Source organism: Epinephelus lanceolatus, chromosome 19 (assembly GCF_041903045.1).
Source record: "Epinephelus lanceolatus isolate andai-2023 chromosome 19, ASM4190304v1, whole genome shotgun sequence".
Taxonomy (NCBI): Eukaryota; Metazoa; Chordata; class Actinopteri; order Perciformes; family Serranidae; genus Epinephelus; species Epinephelus lanceolatus.
The window spans coordinates 23,618,139-23,639,435 of NC_135752.1; the positions used below are offsets into that span (position 1 = coordinate 23,618,139).

Here is a 21,297-nt window from a genome sequence, read left to right on the forward strand (position 1 = left end):
AGTTAATGAGATGATTGGTGTACGGCCGAGGGACGGTTCTGCTCGATCCTGTGAGACAACCTTTAGAGGAACCAGCTCAGCTAAAGGCCCCTGACTGATGAGGGAACGAGAGGCAGAACGCTCAAGTCAGCAGCTCTGTCTCATCAAGGCTAAATTGAAATGTGCTGATTAATTTCTCTTCAGACTGTGAACTCCCCATCAACCCTCAAGCAAAAAAAAAAGAACAGCCTCTATTCATAAATGTAAAATGTAGGTCTACTGCAAGAACAAACCTCATAAAAATTGCATGCTTGTTTTTCTCTCTAAAAAACAGAATAATGGCTACATTTTGAAGCTCTTCATGTAAAAAAAAAACAGAGAGGAAATAAAAGTGTTTCCCCTCACTTTGTTGTGTTTTTCTGTTTGTCTGTGTCTCCGCTGACTTTTTTACGGCCTTTTATATCCATGTTGTTTATAATCCTCTTAACCTCCTCTTGCTCTTTTTATCTTTTCCTTGTTCCTCCCCGCCGTGCATCTGGACTCTTTCTGTTCATGTAGGTGCGATCAGACTATGACCAGCTGAGACAGACCTTTGCTGTAGTGAGCCAGGAGAGAGACGTGGCCCAGCAGCAGAGGAGCCAACTCCAAAGCAAAGTAGAGAACCTGGAACAGGTTCTAAAGGTGAGACGTCACCACAAAAATGTTTGCTTTCCTCCCATATAAACCTAAATACAAATATCACTTAAAGGGGACCTCTTATTTTCTGTATAATGTTACAGTGTCAGTTGTTTGGATGAAACGTGGTTGGAAATAATGAGGTAAACGTGTCTGAAAGTAATCCCCGTGAGCATAAATCTCAGGCATCAGACCGTTTTGAATACTGTTTCTAATAGTTTTTTCTACTTAAGAGACAAGCTAACGTCAGCTCATGACAGATTTCTCTCCATGATCATCTTCTCCAGGCATGCCCCTGCAAGTTTTTACATTACATAGCCTACACTGCTACATATAGCAACACTCTAAAGTCAGGGAAACATGTAATCTTGATTGCTGATGTTATTTATTTCTCCCTGATTTCGGATCATATTCAACCAAAGATTTTGGTTTAGATATCTGTTATCTGGGTTGGTTTTTTTTTACAGTAGGAAGTGCTGCTATACTCTGATACAGTCATTCCCCGGCTGCAGTGATGGGGCAGAGATGCCAAGATGTGAAAGACCTAGAAATGCTGACCAATCAGAGCATACTGGGCTTTTTCGGGAGAGGGGTTAAAGAGACAGGCAATAAAATGGAGCATTTCAGCATTGAAAACTGTACATTTCCTGTGGAAACATAAGTGTATTTTGGAAAGGCACTATGTGTGTAACAGGCTGAAGTTGACACATTGTCCCTGAATGTCCACAACAGACATACCCAGGCTATGTTGCATGTCATGTGTAGACATGAAAATTCCACGAAAAAAGCTTTGATATGAGATGAAGTCTGAATGAGAATGTGTTGGAAATACAAGTATGAACTTAAAAATGAGTATAATAGGTCTCCTTTAAGTATTATTTTATTAACTCCAGCTTTTTATCTTTCCATTCATTTTTTTCTTTCTTTCAGTGTCTCCTTCATCCACCAGTATTCTTTTGTGTGTTCATAATTAAATACTTGCATTTTATGTTCTTTACAAGTGACATGATGGTATATATTTCTTGTTATAATTTAAAGTATTATTACGTTTTTTGATTTTATGACCAATTGTACATACAGAACATATTCTCATACAATGGTTTGTATGATATCCTACGAATTACCACCCCAAGAATAACGTTATGTACTTAACGTAATGTTATGTACTTGTTCGTATGACAAACAACTAAAAGAAGCAAGCATGAAATTACATATACACATATATACATATATAGCAGTAGATTGGTGTTAAACTGTCACTGAATTTATATTAAAGACGTAACAAAATATTCACATAAAGAAAAAGGTGAAATATAAAGAATACAAACATTAACTCCAAAACTATTTTGTACACAAATCTTTTTGAACTACTGGACTCATTGGCCCTCATTTATGAAACAAATGTATGACAGAAAACTGAGCGCACACTAATTTACATGCTTAACTCGGCATTAACAAGTATTTAACGTAAGGTTATGTACTTAATGTTAAAGTTATTGTGGTTTGGTTTAGAAAAAGAAACATGGTGATCCGTACCTTAAAATGACTCAAAGGTTGCTCAAAGTTCACATGGTTCCAAACTTGAGTCTCTGGTGGAAAGTCCTGTGTTTTGTGACCGCTCCACCACCCCCAACCTGCCTCCTTGTAGGACCGCTTCCTTCTTTACTCAGCACATTGGTCATGTGATTGCAGCCTTTCCAAGTACATGGGTTACGCACAAATTACTGGCCCATTATTACATGCAATATGTACAAATTTTGGTGTATAACTTTTCACAGGAAAACATACCAACAGTGCATGAGAACAGCCTGACGTACAGTATGCTTGATAACCTTTTTACATTTTGATAAATCCTGTCCCTGCTTTCTCAGCAAAGGACAACCTTTGAGTCCTGAATCATCTTTACTGTAGTGCTGGGGTAGTTTTAGTTATCTGGGAAAGTAAGAAGTAAAAAAAAAACAAAAACATGTGGCCAGCTACAGATAACTTCATAATGTCAGAAGACAATTTTGAGTATTGTGGTAGAACTCAGAAATCTTGTCAGTGTTTCAGTGCTGAGTTTTACCTGAAGAAACAAAACTCTTGGATTATCAAAAGACTCCATTTTGCCATTTTTCATTTATCACCCCAAGGCACAGAAGTGAGATTTAATTATCTGCAGTTATGGATTAAATTATGAAAATTAATCTAAATTTAGTTCAGGAATTGATACCATAAATCTGGAATAGTTTCCTCCTCATCACGCCCATTCTTTGGTGGAGAAGACCACTGAGTAATATATCTCTAAGGCAAACTCTACATATCTTACTGCTGAGTAGACAAAGCAGAAAATTTAGGAAGACTCATGTCTTAACTCTTTATCCTCCTTCATAACCCCCGATTCTATCTGCCCACTTATTCAACGACATACTGTATATCGCAATACATTTCTCCAGCACTCCCATCTGCGCTGGTTCATCCCTCGTTCACTTCAGCGGTGCTGCTCTGATAAAACCATTCATCAGATTTGGAGATTTTTCAGGCCCAGTTTTCGCCGTCTCTTCTGGAAATATCCCCCGTTTCCCATGTGTTTGTTTTCAAAGAAAACTTTAGAAGGGAAAGTGATGCAACTCGCGAGGTGAAGTGTCATCGGATTCATGGAGAGGCTCTTTTTTCATCGTGTTATGGTCTGCCAATAGTAATCAGACACAGTCTCAGTGCGCTGTGAGAGGCACTCTCATTACAAATCCTCGCCTCCCTGCATCTTCCATCGATTGTCTGTTTGTCAGGATATTTGAGAGAGAAATGTACCCATCTGAGAAAAACTGACCCGCTCCCTAATACAGCAAAGAAAGGTTTGTCACTTTCTCATTGTGTATTGATTATGAAGACAAAGAGACTATTTAGAGAAAATTACACAAGGCGATGTGGGTGGAGAAAGCAGAGATGGAGGAGACAAAACAAGGAGAAAAAAAACAGAAAGAGACAGGCTTTTTTTAAAGGCTGCTACATTCAAGCTAATGAGAAACAGCATATGTCTTGTTTTTAAGTTATATAATCTGGTAACAAAAGAGTTATTGTCCTATAGACTGTGGGGGAAGTAAGACACAAATCAGCCTCAGCACATCTAAATTCTGGGCCTTAACATCACGCGAATGGTATAATGCAACACAAATGTATAGTGGCTTTTAGATAAAGTGTCATGTTACAGGCATGTTACATGTTAAGCAGCACCAGTAGCCTTTAGCTGCTCGCCACAAGCAGAGATGAGGGGGCTACAGAGGTCTGGTAAACTCCTTGTTCTAACCTTTAGATTTCTTTAACCTTCAGACTAATACTCAGCCCCAACTGATGTTGCCTCATGTGACATCCCTTTAGGCCTGTGGTTCCCAACTGGTCTAGTCACAGGGTCCAGATTTCTCCTTAGTCATTAGTTCAAGGTCCAAACAGTTTAATATATTCAGCATCATATTTGCATTTGGCCATGTCTTCAAGCTAGTTTGCTGTCTCTGTCAAGTAGCTGTCTATTAGTAACTCACTCTGCAGCAGGAAATAGCACTTCAAAATAAGGGCTCTGTGCCGGTACTTTAAAATAAAGTCTGTGTTTTTGTCTTTTGTGGTCCATTCACTTTTGGGCTGTGACCCCCCAGTTGGGAACCACTGCCATAGGCCATTTATCAGACTTTGCACAGCTCCTTTAAATTTTTTTTGTCCGAAGTACAAGGATTTAAATTAAATATGTATTGTAAATTACACAGGTAGAAAATAAAAAGAGATTCTAAGTAGTGCAAGTTAAGACGAAGGGCATGCTGTGAAAAGTGTAACACATTAAACAGAATAAAACAAGAAAAACCATCTTACTTCATAAATCATTTTTAACATATACAGCAGTGCTCCTCAGGACCTGTAAAAAGACTTGATGTGTAAAATGAGTGGAATCCCCCTTTTCAGTCTGATTCAAGTCTCAGTTTTTAGGTCTCAAGTGTACAGGTTAACATGGCAGTCAACATCACCACTCTTAAAGATTTTTGTCTTCTTAAAACACAAATTGCCCTTTTCAACATGCTGCGGAGCATCTCCTCTTGTATTAAGACTTTAGTAATAGGAAAGGTTTGCAGTAGTGTAAGGGTTGGTGCAGCAGGTTTGTGTAAGGCAGGTTGTTAGTTTTAAAGGGACAGTTCAACCCAAAATCAAAAATACATGTTTTTCCTCTTACCCTTATTGCTATTGTCAGTTTACATTGTTTTGGTGCGAGCTGCTGAGTGTTGGAGATATCGGCCATAGAGATGTCTGCCTTCTCTTGAATATAATGGAGCTAGACGGCACGCAGCACGCAGCAAACAATACATTTGAAAAACTCAACAGCAATGTCTCCTCCCAGAAATCATGACCCGGTTACTCAAGATAATCCACAGACCTTGTTGTGAGCAGTTTCAAGTAGTAACTACGTTCCCTCTATCAAACCACACCAATCAACCGTTTCACAGCGCAGAAGGAAACATGCATCTACTAGGGGTGTAATGGTACACAAAAATCTCGGTTCGGTACATACCTCGGTACACAAGTCACGGTTCGTTTTTTTTCGGTACAGTAATGAAAAAAATAGACAACTATTAAATATCTTTTACTTATTGGTAACCTTATTAAAACATACCACCACAGCAGTTAACTCTTTTTACACAATTTTTAAATGAAACAAATATATATAAAATCCTGCTTTTTCACATTGTTTGAATGAAAATAGAAATATAAATGTGAAAAATAAAATCCTGCTGTTTTTTTAACACATTTTTTGAATGAAAAATATAAATATACATTTCTGCTTTAACAGTTTTACTCAATTAAAATAAAAAGTATAGTGCAGCTGGTCAGCTTTAAAGCCTGCTCAGATTCAGTTTTACTAGGAACTTACTTAGCTTTCCCACTTTGTTAAAGTGCAGTAAACAAAACATGCTTACATCTAAAGTGCAGCTTAAACAATTTTAGTCAACTCCAATGGCGTTGTTTATTTCTTTAGCGCAAGGGTCAGGGAAACGCTCTTTCTTTTTAAACGACGAAGATATCGTAGTTTGCACCAGATTGCTTTTTCTAATCATGCCGGTTAACGTTCAAACTCGGGTGGTGTCGCTTTAGATGCGTTAGCATGTTAGACGTGTTTCCAAGTACATACCCGACCGCTGATCTGCAGTGTCGACACACTGCTTTTGTCTTGTCCACTTGTTTATTTCCATCTTCGTATTTTACCCTGAAACCAAAGTGTTCCCAAACGGAGGACTGTTTGCGGGTGGGTCTTCAGGTTCGTCAGGCTCACTTGCCATGTTGTCAAAATGCGAGAATGCGCTGCACAAAGTGAAAGCGGAGATTTATGGGACTCGGTCTGTCACTCAATTATGTCCGTCGGGGAACTAGATATTTTAAATGGTTCGGCTTGCAAAAACGGAATTAAAATAAAACAAAATAAAATAAAATAATATCCTGCGCCCAATAATTCGGTACAGGGTCATGCTGAACCAAAAGTCGCGTACCGAACGGTTCGACACAAATACATGTATCGTTACGGCCCTAGCATCTACTCATGGATGAGAGGCTTGCACTTGTGACAGCACAAGATGTAAAGATTGATGGCATTCTCCTTGGCTAGGCTGTAACATCAGCTAGTTCAGTGGTGCTAGGTGAGCTAGCAGTAGATGCACTCTTCCTCCTGCAAGGTGATACGGTTGGTGGGGGTAGTTCAGTAGAAGGAAAGTAGATCCGACATGACACTGCTCACAACAAGGTCTGTGGATTATCCTGAGTAACCAGGTCATGATTTCTAGAAAGAGACATTGCTGTTGAGTTTTTCAAATGTATTTTTTGGCACTTTGAGCACCACAAGCCGAATGCCATCTAGTTCCATTATACTGGGGAGAAGGCAGACATCTCTACAGCCGATACCTCTAACACTCTGCAACTCACACCAACACAACCTAGATTGATAACTAGCACTATGGGTAAGAGGCAAATATATATATATATATTTGATTTTGGGTGAACTGTCCCTTTAAACCAAGTTTTTTTCCGTTTTAACGTGACATCACAGAGAGGTTGCTGAAAATGTAGGTGAGTTCACCAAGCCCTCCCTGAATATCCTAGAGTTAAAAAAAAAGTAGTTTTCGCTAAGGCTCCAGTGACAGCCTCAGCCAGTGCAGTCCTCTGCAGCTTAGAACTTCTCCCTCGATTATGCAAAGCAGCGGCTGCCTGCTCAGGACACCTCGAAGCCACTCCGGGAGGTAAAGAGGCTTTTCTTTTTTTTTTTTCTTTTTTTTTTCAAGCGAGAGAGAACACAGAGAGAAAATGATGAATGTCAGAGCTTTTTAAGCTGTCTTTTCTTCTTAAGCTCGCAGAAGCATCTTATGGCCTTAACTCTGTTTCTGCAAGACGTGGCAGCCGGTCGTGACTCTGCGGGTAGATACTGTATAGTCATGACTCGGCTAATTTGGGAAAGTGTAGATTTGGGATCAGCGTGGGTGACCATGCCTGACAGCTTTGTCTGAGTCACTTCGGAGTGTACAGTAGGTTGCATCTGATAGGTGTACATTACAAATTATATGGAAAGCTCATACTGTAAAACACTCTTTGCTTCCACTGTGAACTCAACACTTGAATGCTTTTGATCGGACTTAAAAGGAACAGGTCAACGTTTGGGGGAAATGGGATATTGTCAGAAATGATCTTTAAATAACATCCTTCAACATTACCACCTCCTCCTCTCCCTCTGTCTGTGTCTCCCCAGCATATGCACAAGGCTGTAGAGCTGAAGCAGCAGCTGCAGATAGAGCATGAGCAAGCCTTGGTGGCCCTTCACACCAAGCAGAAGGAGATCAATCAACTGCAAAAGGTACGGCCATATGGATAAAGGCACAAATACAAAATTGGACACTGAAAGCTTTTTTTTTTTTTATACTTTTCACATAACCCCTTCTTTGTCATTGATCTTGTGATGAGAGCAGTGATGAAGTGAAGCTCATCATTCAGTAAATGATGTGTCAGTAGTCAGTTTGTGCTGAATCACTGTCATTGAATCGCTGCTACTGTATCAGAAAATATAAAGACCTCAGAAAGCCGGCCAAAACATCAGCAGATTTTGATTGGAAATGCAGTTTCAGCTTACAACAGCTTTCATATTGTTTGATCGTTGGATGAAGAGCTCCCTGCTAAAAATGCTGCCTTTCTAGTTGTTGATAAATTTAAACACCTTGTGAACATCTTTCAGCGTGCAGATACTCTTTTTTTTCTCTCTGTGTTGTATTCTGCTGTCCTTTTAAGACTGGGATATATTCTTACCCTGTTCAGAAAGTGATCAAATACAACTTCGATGGGCTTTTGATTCTTGTGAGGCTGTTTCAGTGGGTAGGGTGCTAAATTATCTGCCTTACTTTTTTACCAAGCCTGACCCACATTTGTGGCTCAAATTGATGCTTGTATATGGAAATATAAAAGTTTCAAGGTTCTGGATGCAACGTTCAGAGCATAAATAGAGCAGCAGAACACTATTTGCTTTGTAAAGATTAAGTGGAGTGATGGCGTCCAGACAAGAGAATGAAGTCATGCTCCTTCTGTGTGTGTTGTAGTCCGAGCTTCTCTGTAGTTTTAAACCGGTATGGCGGTGCGTGTGCGTCGCTGGTGCTTTGCACTGTGCTCATACTGCCGATATCAGGACGGTATCATTGCAGAAGCATAGCGCCCACCCTCCGGTTCTCCCATGGTTCACACCATTAGCTCTGTCAACAGTGTTGTTTAGCGCAGTGGTTCCCAACTGGTGGGTCGCAGGTCCAAAACTTGGTTACAGGTCCATTCTGAATGGACCGCAAGTGACTCACAAACTTGTCAAACACCCTTTATTTTTGAGTAAAGTGAATTTCCGGCACAGAGCTTTTATTTTGAAGTGCAATTTTCTGCTGTAGAGTGAGTGATTAACAGACAGCTACTTGACAGAGGCAGCATACTAGCTCAATGACATGGCTAAAAACAAGTATGACATTGAATATATTACACTGTGTGGACCTTGAACTAATGACTAAGGAGAAATCTGGACCCCGTGGCCAGACCAGTTGGGAACCCCTTGTTTAGCGTTGTTAATTGACATAGCATTGTTAGCTGCCAGCTGCCGGCTCAGCCACCTCCATGTTGAGAACCATGTGCAAACAACTAATACACTCGGAATTTTACATAGAGTCTCTTTAAGAGTTAAACACACCCAATCACCGTTATACATTTTTAGCCTACATTTTTAATTGTTAAATGGACAAATATTTAATTTTAAAAGTTGAATTTCCTTTCGCAGCCTTATTTCCTGTTAATAGTTTATACATGATACAAAGATAAAGCAAAATGGCTATTCAAAATCTTCTTATTAAAATAACTGATTGGTAATATTCTCAGACTACCCACTGGATTAGACCACTCAGGCTTGATATGGTCCTAAAGGAGCTGAATAATTCCTCAGACTTTTTCTGTCAGTTGTTGGTTCAAAGAGAAACAAACACACAAAAATGTATCACTAATACATTTAAGCACTGGCTAAGTAATTTGTACAATTACACAAAAACATTTTCAGTGTTTGAAACTATGCTTTTACATCTGCTGCCAGCCTCTATGCAGACGCTAACTCTAAAATAAATCACTTACTGTTTATCAGAGCCGTGCCGTCAGGAGTAAGCATCTCTTCAAGTACTAGTGCTGTGATCAACCAGTGAGCCTCTGCCTGGGTATTGGGTTGACAGTATGTCAGCTGTGCGCTGTCTATTCGACCTCATGGACTGTGATCACAGTGTCAGCTGTCACTGTGTGTTTCTGTGTGTTCGCTACAAGCTCAGGTTCAAGCTGACCAAGAGCATGAGGAAGCGGTGCACCTGTTAGAGGTACAGTACCTTGAATAAACACAGATCTTTAGCCAGCTTTACCTCAGTGTTAGACAAGAGACAACCTCCAGGGCTGAAAAATGAAGCCAGTGCAGAGGTGCCTAAAACTGCAGTTCCTTGAATGGCCACTTGAGGCTGGCTCTAAAAGTGAGTCATTCCCCATAGACCTCAATGTTAAAATGCCCAACTTTACAGCAGAAATAAACACATTTACAGCCTGATTTTTTTTTTAAAAAAAAAGAAAAAAAGAAAACAATTTTTGGTCTCTTTAGCTAATTTCTTTACTCATGACAACTGTCTGGGAGATGTATTTTTATATGTCACCCATTCACATTATATTAAGGCTTAAAGTTATGCAAGGGGCTGCTTTGAGTGACAGGCTGTGTTCAGAGAGTGTACTCAGGCTCTCGGTCAAATCCACTCCTCACTCCTCAACAGCTTCACCCTCTGTCCAAATATGGTCATTTCTGGCTTTCTGGCTGTTACCTCTCTTAAACATATTTTAGATCTATTTTAAAATGATGAAATAAAACAAAAAATTATTTGGATGTTTCATGTTATATTGGACAGTTGTGAAATAAGGAAAGAACTATAATAAAAAATCCATAGAATTTTAGTGTAGTTAAACTGAAAAATGCCACAAATGTACTTTGTTTGTACCTATAACTTCATTTTATCTGTAACATGAAAAGCAACCTGATATTGTAAAGGCCCTGCACCACTGAAACAGGTGTTTTCAATTCCTTTGGCTAATTGCACCTCTGCTGGGAATTAACCACTCGTTAAGCCCTGCCCTCCTTAGCTGCTGTTGCTATGCCTGTCAAGCTTTCTGTTATTTTACAACATAATGAGGCCCAGATACACCAGTTGAAATTTGAAGGAGTTTTTGAAACAACATGTCCTTGATTTCAGATAGAGGTAGACAAAAGCAGGCTTCTCAGTTCTTATTGTCTTCGGCAAATGATAACTTTGGCCGGCAGCATGTCCCAGTAAAACAGAGCATCCTTACCAGTTCATGAACCAAGAAGAAGACAGGTAAATAAAGAAACGGCATTCTAAAAAGCTACTTAGACCCAAATATTTTAAGTATGGTTTGGAAAAATGTTAGATGAAAGTAAAATGTAGTTCCCCTGTAAAAGGGACTGTTTACCTCAAAATCAAATATACATATTCTTCCTCTTACCTGTCGTGCTATTTATCAGTCTAGATTGTTTTGGCGTGAGTTGCTGAGTGTTGTAGATATCAGCCATAGAGATGTCTGCCTTCTCTCCAATATAATGGACCTAGATAGCACTCAGCTTGTGGTGCTCAAAGTGCCAAAAAATACATTTAAAAAAGTCAACAGTAATGTCTCTTTCCAAAATGTATGACCTGGTCACTAAAGATAATCCACAGACCTTGTTGTGAGCATTTTCATGTAGGGACTATTTTCTCTCTGCTAAACTACACCGGCCAACCATATCACTGGGCAGAAGGAAGTGTGCATCTACTGCTAGCTCACCACTGAGCTAGCTAACATTACAGCTTAGCCAAGTAGGACGCCATTAATGTTTATATCTCACTGTGACAAGCCTCTCATCCATGAGTAGATGCATACTTCCTTCTGTGCGGTGATTCGGTTAATTTGTGTGGTTAATTGGTTGAAGGAAAGTAGGTTCTACCCATTCGCCAACCATATAACTGTGCAGAAAACAGAGGCTTATGCTTATGCTTGTGGCAGCGTGAGGTGTAAAAAATAATGGCATCCTCCTTGGCTGAATCCACTTTCCTTTGCTCTGGTAGACTGTGGAAAAATAGCACAGTGATACAGTTGGTGGGTTTGGTGGAAAGAAAATAGTTCCTGTATGACCTTGTTTTGAGCAGTTTCATTTTGGAACTACTTTCTTTTTACCAAACTACACCCACCAACTGTATAACTGTGCAGAAGGAAGAGTGCATCTACTGCCAGCTCACCTAGCATATCTAAGCTAGCTAAAGTTACAGGTTAGTCAAGGGGGACGCCATTAATCGAGTCGAGTCTCTTGTCCATGAGTAGATGCATGCTTCCTTCTGCACAGTGATATGATTAGCAGATGTAGTTCAGGAGAAAGAAAATAGTTCCTACATGAAGCTGCTCACAATAAGGTCTGTGGATTTTTTTGAGTGAACGGTCATGATTTATAGAAATAGACGGTGTAAACTTTTTCAAATATATTTTTGGCGCTTTGAGCACCACAAGCTGAGTGCCATCTAGTTCCATTTTATTCGAGAGAAGGCAGACACCTCTATGGCTGATATCTCCCAACACTTGGCAACTCACACCAAAACAATTTCGACTGATAAATGGCACTACAGGTAAGAGGAAAACAAATTTTGATTTTGGGGTGAACTGTTGAGACCTTGGTTGAACCTGATCATGTTTAGAACCTGTTGGGGAAAGACTTAAACTTCCAACTCATGCCTACAAGAAACTTCACTGATTCTGAATGTCACTGAGATGCATACTGTAGGAACATCGTCAGGGTGCTGGCCAATGCCCTCTGCCCTCAAACAGGTGGTGTGGCATAAATTATAGCTTGGAATTTGAATTCCACAAACAGCACACCGGCCTCTTCCTGCCTAGAAGTAGTTGTGAACAAACACAGTAATACCGTGTAGGTTATTCAGTACTCCACACCAGTTTGTGACTCATACATCAGAGAATAAAAAACCAACAGTAGCTCAGCAGCTTCTGTGTTTGCAGTCATATTCCTCTTCATTCCTCTCCGTGTAGGTTTTCTGCACTGTTGTTGTGTGAAATATCACTTCAAACTTTTCTCTGCCCGTAGTCGCAGCCTCCCATTAATCCTCCAACCAGGCTGACCTTGAATACTAAATTTCCCCATGATCAAATCACTGACCTGCTGGGTTTCATCGCCGTCTTTAAGATGCTTGTCACTGGCTCATCTACCCGAAATTATTTTCTCATTTCACTCTAAATCCTTTTGTCACGACAATAGGGTACGGACTCCTTTGAGTGCGGTTCAAGCGAGGTCATGTTATTATCCATGTGAAGCACTTTAATACGGTTTTACTGAGCAAGCAGCCCGAGTTTGGCTTAGACAAACATCAAGAGTTTGGTCTCTGTAGGAGTTACTTCTCTTCTTGCAAAGCCATTGAATTAATTTGTCATCTCTCACAGGCCTGTTTCTCAACACTAATGGGCAACTTCAACAGGAAGACAAACATAGCCTCACTGTCTGTAGGGTTAAACAAACAAACAAACCTATTTATTCTGTTTTCTGTGAAACCACTGTCCTCAATCATTCTGTGCATTGACAGCTTTTTTCTGTCTAATATTTATTTGTGTTTCTTTTTTTCCAGTTAATTTTGCTTTAATTTCATGTTGCTTTTATATATTTATCTGCTCTGATAAATATTATTTTCCTGCATTTTTCTTTTCCTCCTTTGCATCGACTGGCATTTATTAATGTTTGGTCCTGTCTTCGGTTTGTCTTTTAATTTTTCTTCTTTCCTTATTTTTTTCTGTCTCCCTCCCTTTTGTCTGAACAGAACAATAAGGACAGAATGTTCCAGGTATTTATTTTCCTCCCTGATTAGTTTAATGTGTGAATTTGCAGCAAATCGCTAAAGCTTTCAAAGCCTGTAGTGGGTATTTTGTGCAAATTGAGAATCCATACTGTATGTGCACTGAATGAGATTGTGAACCACTATGCTCACTGTGCACCCCTCCATCCTTCTCGACTTCTTGTGATATCATATCTATGATATGACGTCTTTAATGTCTATACTGTAAGTGTTATAATCCTCTTAACTCTTTGCAGTTTTCGGGCTTCGTTATCAGAGTTTAACAGTGTTATGTATCAGCGGCTGCAGCAGTACAGATGACTCCACACTTCCATATGCTTTGATTAGACCGCAGTGGTTTTAATGTAACATGCTGCTATGTGCTGAGAAATGGCTCTTCAGGGATCCGTCTATAATTGGTTCTATGTTTGATCAGCGTTTATAGATGAAACATTGGCTACTCTTCAGAGACTTCATATCTGAACATTACATGTAAAGTACACTCCATGCTTTGTGTGGGTTATTTTTCAATTTTTCACTCTCCTTTTTTTTTCCTCTCTCCCTCCTCTCGGCCATTACCATGGCCTCTGCTCTCTTCGCTGGCTATCTAAGGTCAAGGTTCGTGACCTGGAGCAGAAATGCAGGTCACAGAGTGAACACTTCCACCAGCTGTCCAACGAGCTGCTGAATTTCCGTCTGCAACCAGATACTGTGGACATCCTTAAAATTAGTCCCAATTCCGCATCCCAGATCCCACTCTCATCAGAGAAGAAACTCTCACAAGTCATTGTTGGATTTGAGGACCAGACAGAGACAGGTGGGTCAGTGGTCTCAGCTCATAGTCGAACTTCGAACACACATTTTTTTACATCTTCTGCATTTCCTTATCATTATTATTTTTAATAATATTATTGTGGCAGTGTTTTTTATGGTGGTTTATTAAGTTTAATTCAGATTTCTTATTTTTACTTAATGCTTTATGAGTATGGTGCTGTCTTAAAGGGACAGTTCACCCCAAAATCAAAAATACATAGTTTTCCTCCTACCTGCAAAGCTGTTCATCAAACTAGATTTTTATGGTGTGAGTTGTAAAGTGTTGACGATATCAACCCCACAGATGTCTGCCTTCTCTCGAATATAATGCAACTAAATGGCACTCGGCTTGTGATGCTCAAAAGGCCAAAAAACTGCATTTGAAAAACTCAACAGCAATGTCTCTTTGCAGAAATCATGACCTGGTTACTTAAGATAATCCACAGACCTTGTTGTGAGCAGTGTCATGAAGAAACTATTTTCTCTCTACCAAACTACACCCGTTGCCGTTATAGTTTAATGGCACCAACCACCATCAGGGGAAACGCGGCAGGACAAGGACGAAAGTGCGACTGAGGTGGGCAGGAGGGGTGGTGGATGGGTCCAACAAACATCGACTTTCACCCGAGACAGTGGTGTTTGCATCCTGTGAGATTCTAAAGCCAAACCCTGTTCTTTTTTCCTAAACCCAACCACATGTGTTTGTTGTTGAATGAAAAGAGAAGTCAATTTGCATTGTTGTACTGACATAGTGCGTTTATTTTGAAAGAAACTGAACGTGAACCTCAAATTTCCTGTGAAAACAGAAGTGTATGTTGAAAGAAGACAATGCGTGTAACAGGCAGAACTTGACACGGTGTCCCAGAACGTCAATAACCAACGCACCCAGGGTACCTTTCACGTTGTATCTGGACATGGAACGTCCATGACCAAACATCGTTATGTGACAAGGTTGGAGTGAGAATTTGTTGTGTGCTTGTGACAGTGTGAGATGTTAACATTAATGACATTCTCCTTGCCTGAGCTGTAATGTTAGCTAGCTCAGTGGTGCTAGGTGAACGAGTAGTAGATGTACTCTTCCTCCAGCACGGTTTTATGGTTGATGGTGTCGTTTGGTAAAAAGAAAGTAGTTCCTACACGAAACTGCTCAAGACAAGGTCTGTGGATTATCTTGAGTAACCAGGTCATGATTTCTGGAAAGAGACATTGCTGCTTCAAATGTATTTTCTTGGTGATTTGAGCACCACAAGCCAAGTGCCATCTAGTTCCATTATATTTAAGAGAAGGCAGACGTCTCTACAGCTGATATCTCCAACACTTGGCAACTCACACTAAAACAATCTAAACTGATAAACAGCACTACAGGTAAGATGAAGAATATGTATATTTGATTTAGGGGTGAATTGTCCCTTTTTAAAGGGGAACTCCTCTGATTTTGTACAATTTACTCTGACTCGAACTGTCAGTGCTCTCTGACAGTGTTTATAGGAGTACAATGCTAAATCTATGGATAAAATGTTACTAAGACTATCAGGGTTAAATGGTCCAGTATTAGGGTGAGATACCCCCATTCAAAGATAAAAAAAATGAATGCACTCTGGTCACTCTAGATAAAAGCATCCACCATATTAGATGTGATCAAAAGGCTTATGATCAGAATGAAATGAGAGTCAGAGTGATCTAATCCCCAGACAGCTCACATAACAGCTGGATCAGCTCACTCCTGACCAGAGGTGGACACATTAATGATGATACTGCTTATTCGTGATCAATATCTAGCCTAATTGATCACAGGCCTGATGTATGACATGAACGTGGTTTAACACATTAGTATTCTAACGACACCTAGGACAACCTGCAGAGCCAGCAGATAGAGCCATATCAGAGATGTAGATTTATACGGTCTGGCACAGACCAGAGGTCTTTGAAGTGCTGGAAATCCTGTTTTATCTTTCTCTCCACTTGAAACAGAGGAGGGGGGGGGGACTCACTGATGCTTTAGTGCTAATGCATAATATTACTCACTCACAAACCACAAGAACCCACTGATACAGTGGACCCATGTTGTTGACTTACTTTAATTTCCTCAAGGAATTCAGCAGTTCACACTCTTAGACTGCAGTTTTCTGTTTTGTATTTCCTGCGTTTTTCAAGTGTGTTTTTCTCCTCGAGGACCTCGGTGGTATTTAAAGGCAAACGCGTTGCAGATGTGAGGTGTTGATGGAGGTGGAGTAGCCTTTGCCATGCAGAGTGTTTGCCGTACACTCGCCTCAACAGGAGATCAATAGCTGTTCAATGAGGAGCAAATGGGTGCAGAAGGAATGACAGTTGCTCTTTATTTGCTATGGAAATCAATGTCTCCCAGGCGATGAGAGCGCGGCAAACACGCCGCTACTGATCTCCCAGTTCTTGCCCTGCACACCACAGACTGGAGACAGAGAAAGACCAGAACTGCTGTCTGTCAAATCCAGCACTGTGACAACGGACCGCCCAAACAGCCCTCGACAGCGGACCCCCTCAGAGGTAACACAACACCATCGCATTAATGCATGTAGAACTTGTCGCCTTCAAGATAGTTTAAGTTTCTCCTGGTTAATTTGACATGATTTACTTTGCTTTTTTTCAGTTGTAGCATGTAAATGTTCATGACATTTATTTTTGGTTGTCAATCTAAAGATGGAGGATGAGACCAGCCCATCACCCAGGTCCAAGCCTCGCTACACAGGCCAGGTCCGCCTTTGCACTGCCCGATACAGGTGAATGAGATCAGCTTCAGGAGTCTGTTGACTTTATTACACATGCTCTTTTTAAGATCATTAAATAACTGCTTCCTCATTTACAAATGAATGTTTCTCTTTTCAGTTACAACCCTTACGATGGACCAAACGAGCACCCTGAAGCAGAGCTCCCCCTCGTGGCCGGAAAGTATCTGTACGTGTATGGAAACATGGATGACGACGGCTTCTATGAAGGTGAGAAGTAGAACAAGACTCTCGGATGACGTGGTGGGAAACAATCGTCAGCACTAACTGGCAAGTCAAGCTCAGGCAGGCACTTAAATGACAAATGTCTAAAGAAAAATCTGCAGTCTGGAGATCAAAGATTACAGTACAGCAGGAGGTGTCGTTTGTTGCTTTTCAAGTCTGTGATTTTTGCCTGAGTCCCTGTCTGCTGCTGTAGCAGAGAATGCTTGACAGTCACAACAAGCGTGTGCATCATCGCGTATTAATTATCTCACAGTGAGACAAAATGCCAAGACGTGTGTGTCAGCTCAGTTATCCCCCAGTGACTTTGTTCTATTTACAGTATTCTAGTTGGCATCTTAATCCCCTCGACATCCTTTTAAAATGGCCGTGTCAAATACAATAATGTGCATATGTCAAATACAGCAATGTGCACATGTCAAATACAATACTGTGGATATATACATAGCTGTCCTTGATGCATTTTGTCACTCCACAGTATATATTGTTTACTTTATATTTAATGTGAGAAACCTATTACATCATAAAAAAGACTGGAATACATTTTTAACACAGCTACACCGTCATTCTGCATAAGCCATATCCCTGCTGGTTATTTTCACCTTGCAACCTGACCTCCTCTGTGTCAGTGCAGTGTATTTGTATTTGACTCATGTTGCCATAATTTTCAAGACTGTTCTCTTTGAGACATCAAATAATTTAGCTTTGTTTTTTCACGACTAATCCACATTCAGTTTGGGCACAGATGATTGTGCCCTATTTCTTGTCAAGTATTGCTTTGAAAGCACACTTATTAAGTTGCAAGATCAAACTTGTGCTGGCCGATGTACCGAATATAACAGTGTACTGTTGTTAGGTTCATGAATGATGTGAACTCTGTGTGTACTGTCATGCTGTGAGCCCCGAGAGGAGATGTATTCAATGGGCAATTCAATGTAAAACACCCAAACTAGATATTCCAAGAGGTGCCAAACTCCTACGGTATGTCGTGATGCAGTTGTTCGATCATACTGCCTAGCACCACAGTAACTACCCCTGGTGACCTGCTACGCTTTGACCTTAGGGTCCCTTCTTTTGATTAGTGTTACTTACTTATTTACTCATTTATGTATTTATTTTTGTCGTGTTTTTGTTTAAATGATAGTGTTTTTCTATTTACTTATTCACATTTAAATTATAAGAAAATTACCAAAAACAAAAAAAACTCATCCAGCTTACATTCAACCTTTTATGACCAGTCGCGCCCCCAGAAGTTTTTCATAGGGGTGGCCAGATGGGGCAACTGAAAATCTTGGTGTGGCACGCTAAAACCAAAAGCCATAAGTGAATTTCAGAAATTCTGTTATGCTGTTGAAGTACATAGGCAAGTTGAAAATTATGTCAATATGAGCGTTAAGGAATCACATACATCACATTGTGTTCTTGTTTTATAGTTATTATTTTTATTTATCTCTCCATAGACTAATAGCAGTAGAGTTAACATTTGAGTCCCACAATATCTTTTTTAAGGTGTTATGTATCCGTACATATTAGGCGATTCATCGTTCTTAACATAGGGTGGTTGTCCTTTTACTTAAAAAGACAAATATACAGCTTTAATTTGAAGGAGCACATAAATTGTCAGGAATATTTACTGGGAACAAGCCTTCTAAAATTTAGGGGAGACTCGCTGGTACCCACAGAACCCACTGTCCTTCAGATATCTTGAGGTAAGAGTTAAAAGAACCCCTTTGAAAATGGCCATGCAAGTTGTTCCCTCGCCAAAATTTACCCTAAATTTGGAGCATTATTTAGCCCACTTCCTGACTAGCTATGCTGACATGGTTGGTACCAATTGATACCTTAGATTGTCTAGTTTCAAAATATACCTTTGCTTGAAAGCAGAAAAAAAACAGCCCAGCAGAGCATCTTAAAGACAGTAATATAGACCTCTAATTATTTTTGCCAGGGAGGCCAGCAGTTGAATCAGGTTGGCCGCCCCTTGGGAGCACCACTAGTTATGACCCACCTTTGTTAAAGTGTTTATAATTGATTATTAGTCACTTTAAAGTTCGGCATTTTCCCCCTTCAGCTACTTGTATACAAGTATAGTGTGTGTCAGTGCACCAGTGTCACCAAGAAAAAAATCCTGTACACTTTTTCTAACGGGTGATTGGAGTGATTCTCCGTCTAATCTCTTTAGAATTATGAAGGCTTCTCCATCAGAGGCAATCCTAATCCCCCTGACTAGCAATCCTGCAGACAGCGCAGCCCACTACAGACACAGTAGTACTCAGCTGCAGTGATTCATTAGCTGTGGGCGGTGAGATTGCATAGCATCGTGGAGGAGCCTTGTATTTACCACGCAGGAGGGAGACTCGGGCTTCAGACCAAGCTGTTGTCAAGATGGGACCTTGGTCCCTTTTAGCTTGATGACTAATCCAGTGGCTTAATCATCAGCACACACAAACACACACACACTCGCTCACACACAAACACGAAGACACACACACACAGATGGTCTAAAGGTCTCCCCAGCCTCTGTGGAAAAAGGGATTGAAGGACAAGATGATAGGGAGCTTTTCTGAAGACAAACTTCTTCCCTTTGGGAAAAAAACTTTCTTCCCTGCATTGACTGCAGCTTCTACTTGCTCAGGGGTGTTCCTGGAAATGCTCGAAAGTAGTGAACTAAAGTTCAAGTTCTTCGAAATGTTTTCTCTTTTCTGTGTTTACTGGCGAGACTATAAAAGATAGCATCAGAGGAGCCGTGGTAAATCTTACATCTTAGGGAATAGGACATACTGTATGTTTACATATCTACCACCTCTCACTCACTGACTCATTTCCACCCTGCATGGAAAGTAGCGCCAGCTGATGATTAAGTGTATTCAAGTTGCAGCTTTTCTTTTTCTCTTTGTCTTGTAAGGTGCTTAATTTTAACATTTACATGAGCCATCACAGAGTGACTGTTGCAGGTTCCTGTAGGGACAGTTCTTAAAGAATAGCATTCTCAGGTGGTTAGCCCTATTTATCTCCGACACCTGTCTCTCTGTGTCTTTCTGTGTCCCAGGGGAGCTGCTGGACGGCCAGCGAGGACTTGTTCCTTCCAACTTTGTGGAATTTGTCCAGGACAAGGAAAAACTAGCGATTCAGTCTGGGGAGGGCGGGGAAGACCTGGGCCCACTGGACCATATGCCTCTGGCCTTGACAGCTGTGGATGGAGGTGCCTCCCAGGATGGCCTCCTGGGCTCATGTAACGCCTTGGTTCCCTGTAGCAATGGGACAGGAGGGCCCCTGGACCCCGAGGACCTGGCTGAAGACGTCGTGCCTTATCCCCGAAAGATCAACTTGATCAAGCAGCTGGCACGGAGCGTCATCGTGGCCTGGGAGCCTCCACTAGTGCCTTTGGGCTGGGGGAACATCTCTGGCTACAACGTGTTAATAGACGGGGAGCTCCGTGCCAGCATACCGTACGGTGGCCGGACCAAGTGCTTGCTGGAGAAGCTGGACCTGGACGGCTGCGTGCACCGTGTGTCAGTGCAGAGCGTCACCGACCGGGGCTTGTCAGACGAGCTGCGTTGCACCTTGCTGGTGGGGGCCAACGTCGTGGTGGCGCCCTGCGGCCTCCGGGTGGACGACATCCAGCGCGACACTGCCGAGCTCTCCTGGTTGCCTAGCAACAGTAACTATGGCCACACTGTGTTCTTGGACGGGGCAGAGCACGCAGTGGTGAAGCCGGGAAGGTATAGACTGCGCTTCATCAACCTGAAGCCCCTGACGGTGTACAAAGTGACGGTGGTGGCACAGCCGCACCAGGTGCCATGGCAACTGCCGCTGGAGCAGAGGGAGAGGAAGGAAGCCGGTGTGGAGTTCTGCACGCAGGCTGCAGGTCAGCAAAGCTCATTTCTACACACAGAGCTACAGCAAAAATGCTCAGCTCCATAGTAGATGATTGTCAGTTTCTTTAAATACTCTACATGTTTGAAACAATCTCGGAGACAGATGGAGACGACAGACTGCTACTACTCTGTTTATTTCAGTTTACTGTAACGCACCTTAAATATGTAACATCTATATATCACCTTTAAGCTTATTGTACTGTACTGCGGAGAGGTACAGTGCAGCATTGCCTTACCATGCCATTGTTGTGTATTGTATTTTGTCTAGGTCCAACACCATATTGCAGAGCAGGTCAGAATGAAACATCAGTCCTGGGCTGGGTTTCCAAAATGTCTGAGCACTAAATGATTTTCTTCTGTTGCAAACCAATGGGCAGAGATGACATTAGTGCTGTGATACTTTTGGAAGAGGGTTGTGGTCATGACACTGAGAATAATTATGACATATTGTTCAATATGAACAATTAATGAAGGTGATCTGGGCAAAATGGCATTTATTTAAATATATGTATATTTTTATCTCCAAAAATATTGTCATTTATG

General features: G+C 41.0%; 1 protein-coding gene across 9 annotated transcripts in view; it reads left to right on the forward strand.

Moving 5' to 3' along the window:
* The window catches only part of rimbp2a (RIMS binding protein 2a), a 95,355-nt gene that overhangs the window by 55,301 nt on the left and 18,757 nt on the right, over positions 1–21,297 (forward strand). For 5 of the 9 annotated variants that reach the window (XM_033647261.2, XM_078161831.1, XM_078161833.1 and 2 more), the window contains 8 exons: positions 538–660; positions 7,406–7,510; positions 13,692–13,896; positions 16,258–16,415; positions 16,569–16,648; positions 16,755–16,864; positions 19,926–20,744; positions 21,023–21,046. In XM_033647261.2, the coding sequence (XP_033503152.2) occupies positions 538–660; positions 7,406–7,510; positions 13,692–13,896; positions 16,258–16,415; positions 16,569–16,648; positions 16,755–16,864; positions 19,926–20,744; positions 21,023–21,046 (1,624 nt within the window). The remainder of the gene's footprint in view (positions 1–537; positions 661–7,405; positions 7,511–13,691; positions 13,897–16,257; positions 16,416–16,568; positions 16,649–16,754; positions 16,865–19,925; positions 20,745–21,022; positions 21,047–21,297) is intronic. The other 4 variants (XM_078161830.1, XM_078161832.1, XM_078161836.1 and 1 more) reach the window with 1 other exon arrangement.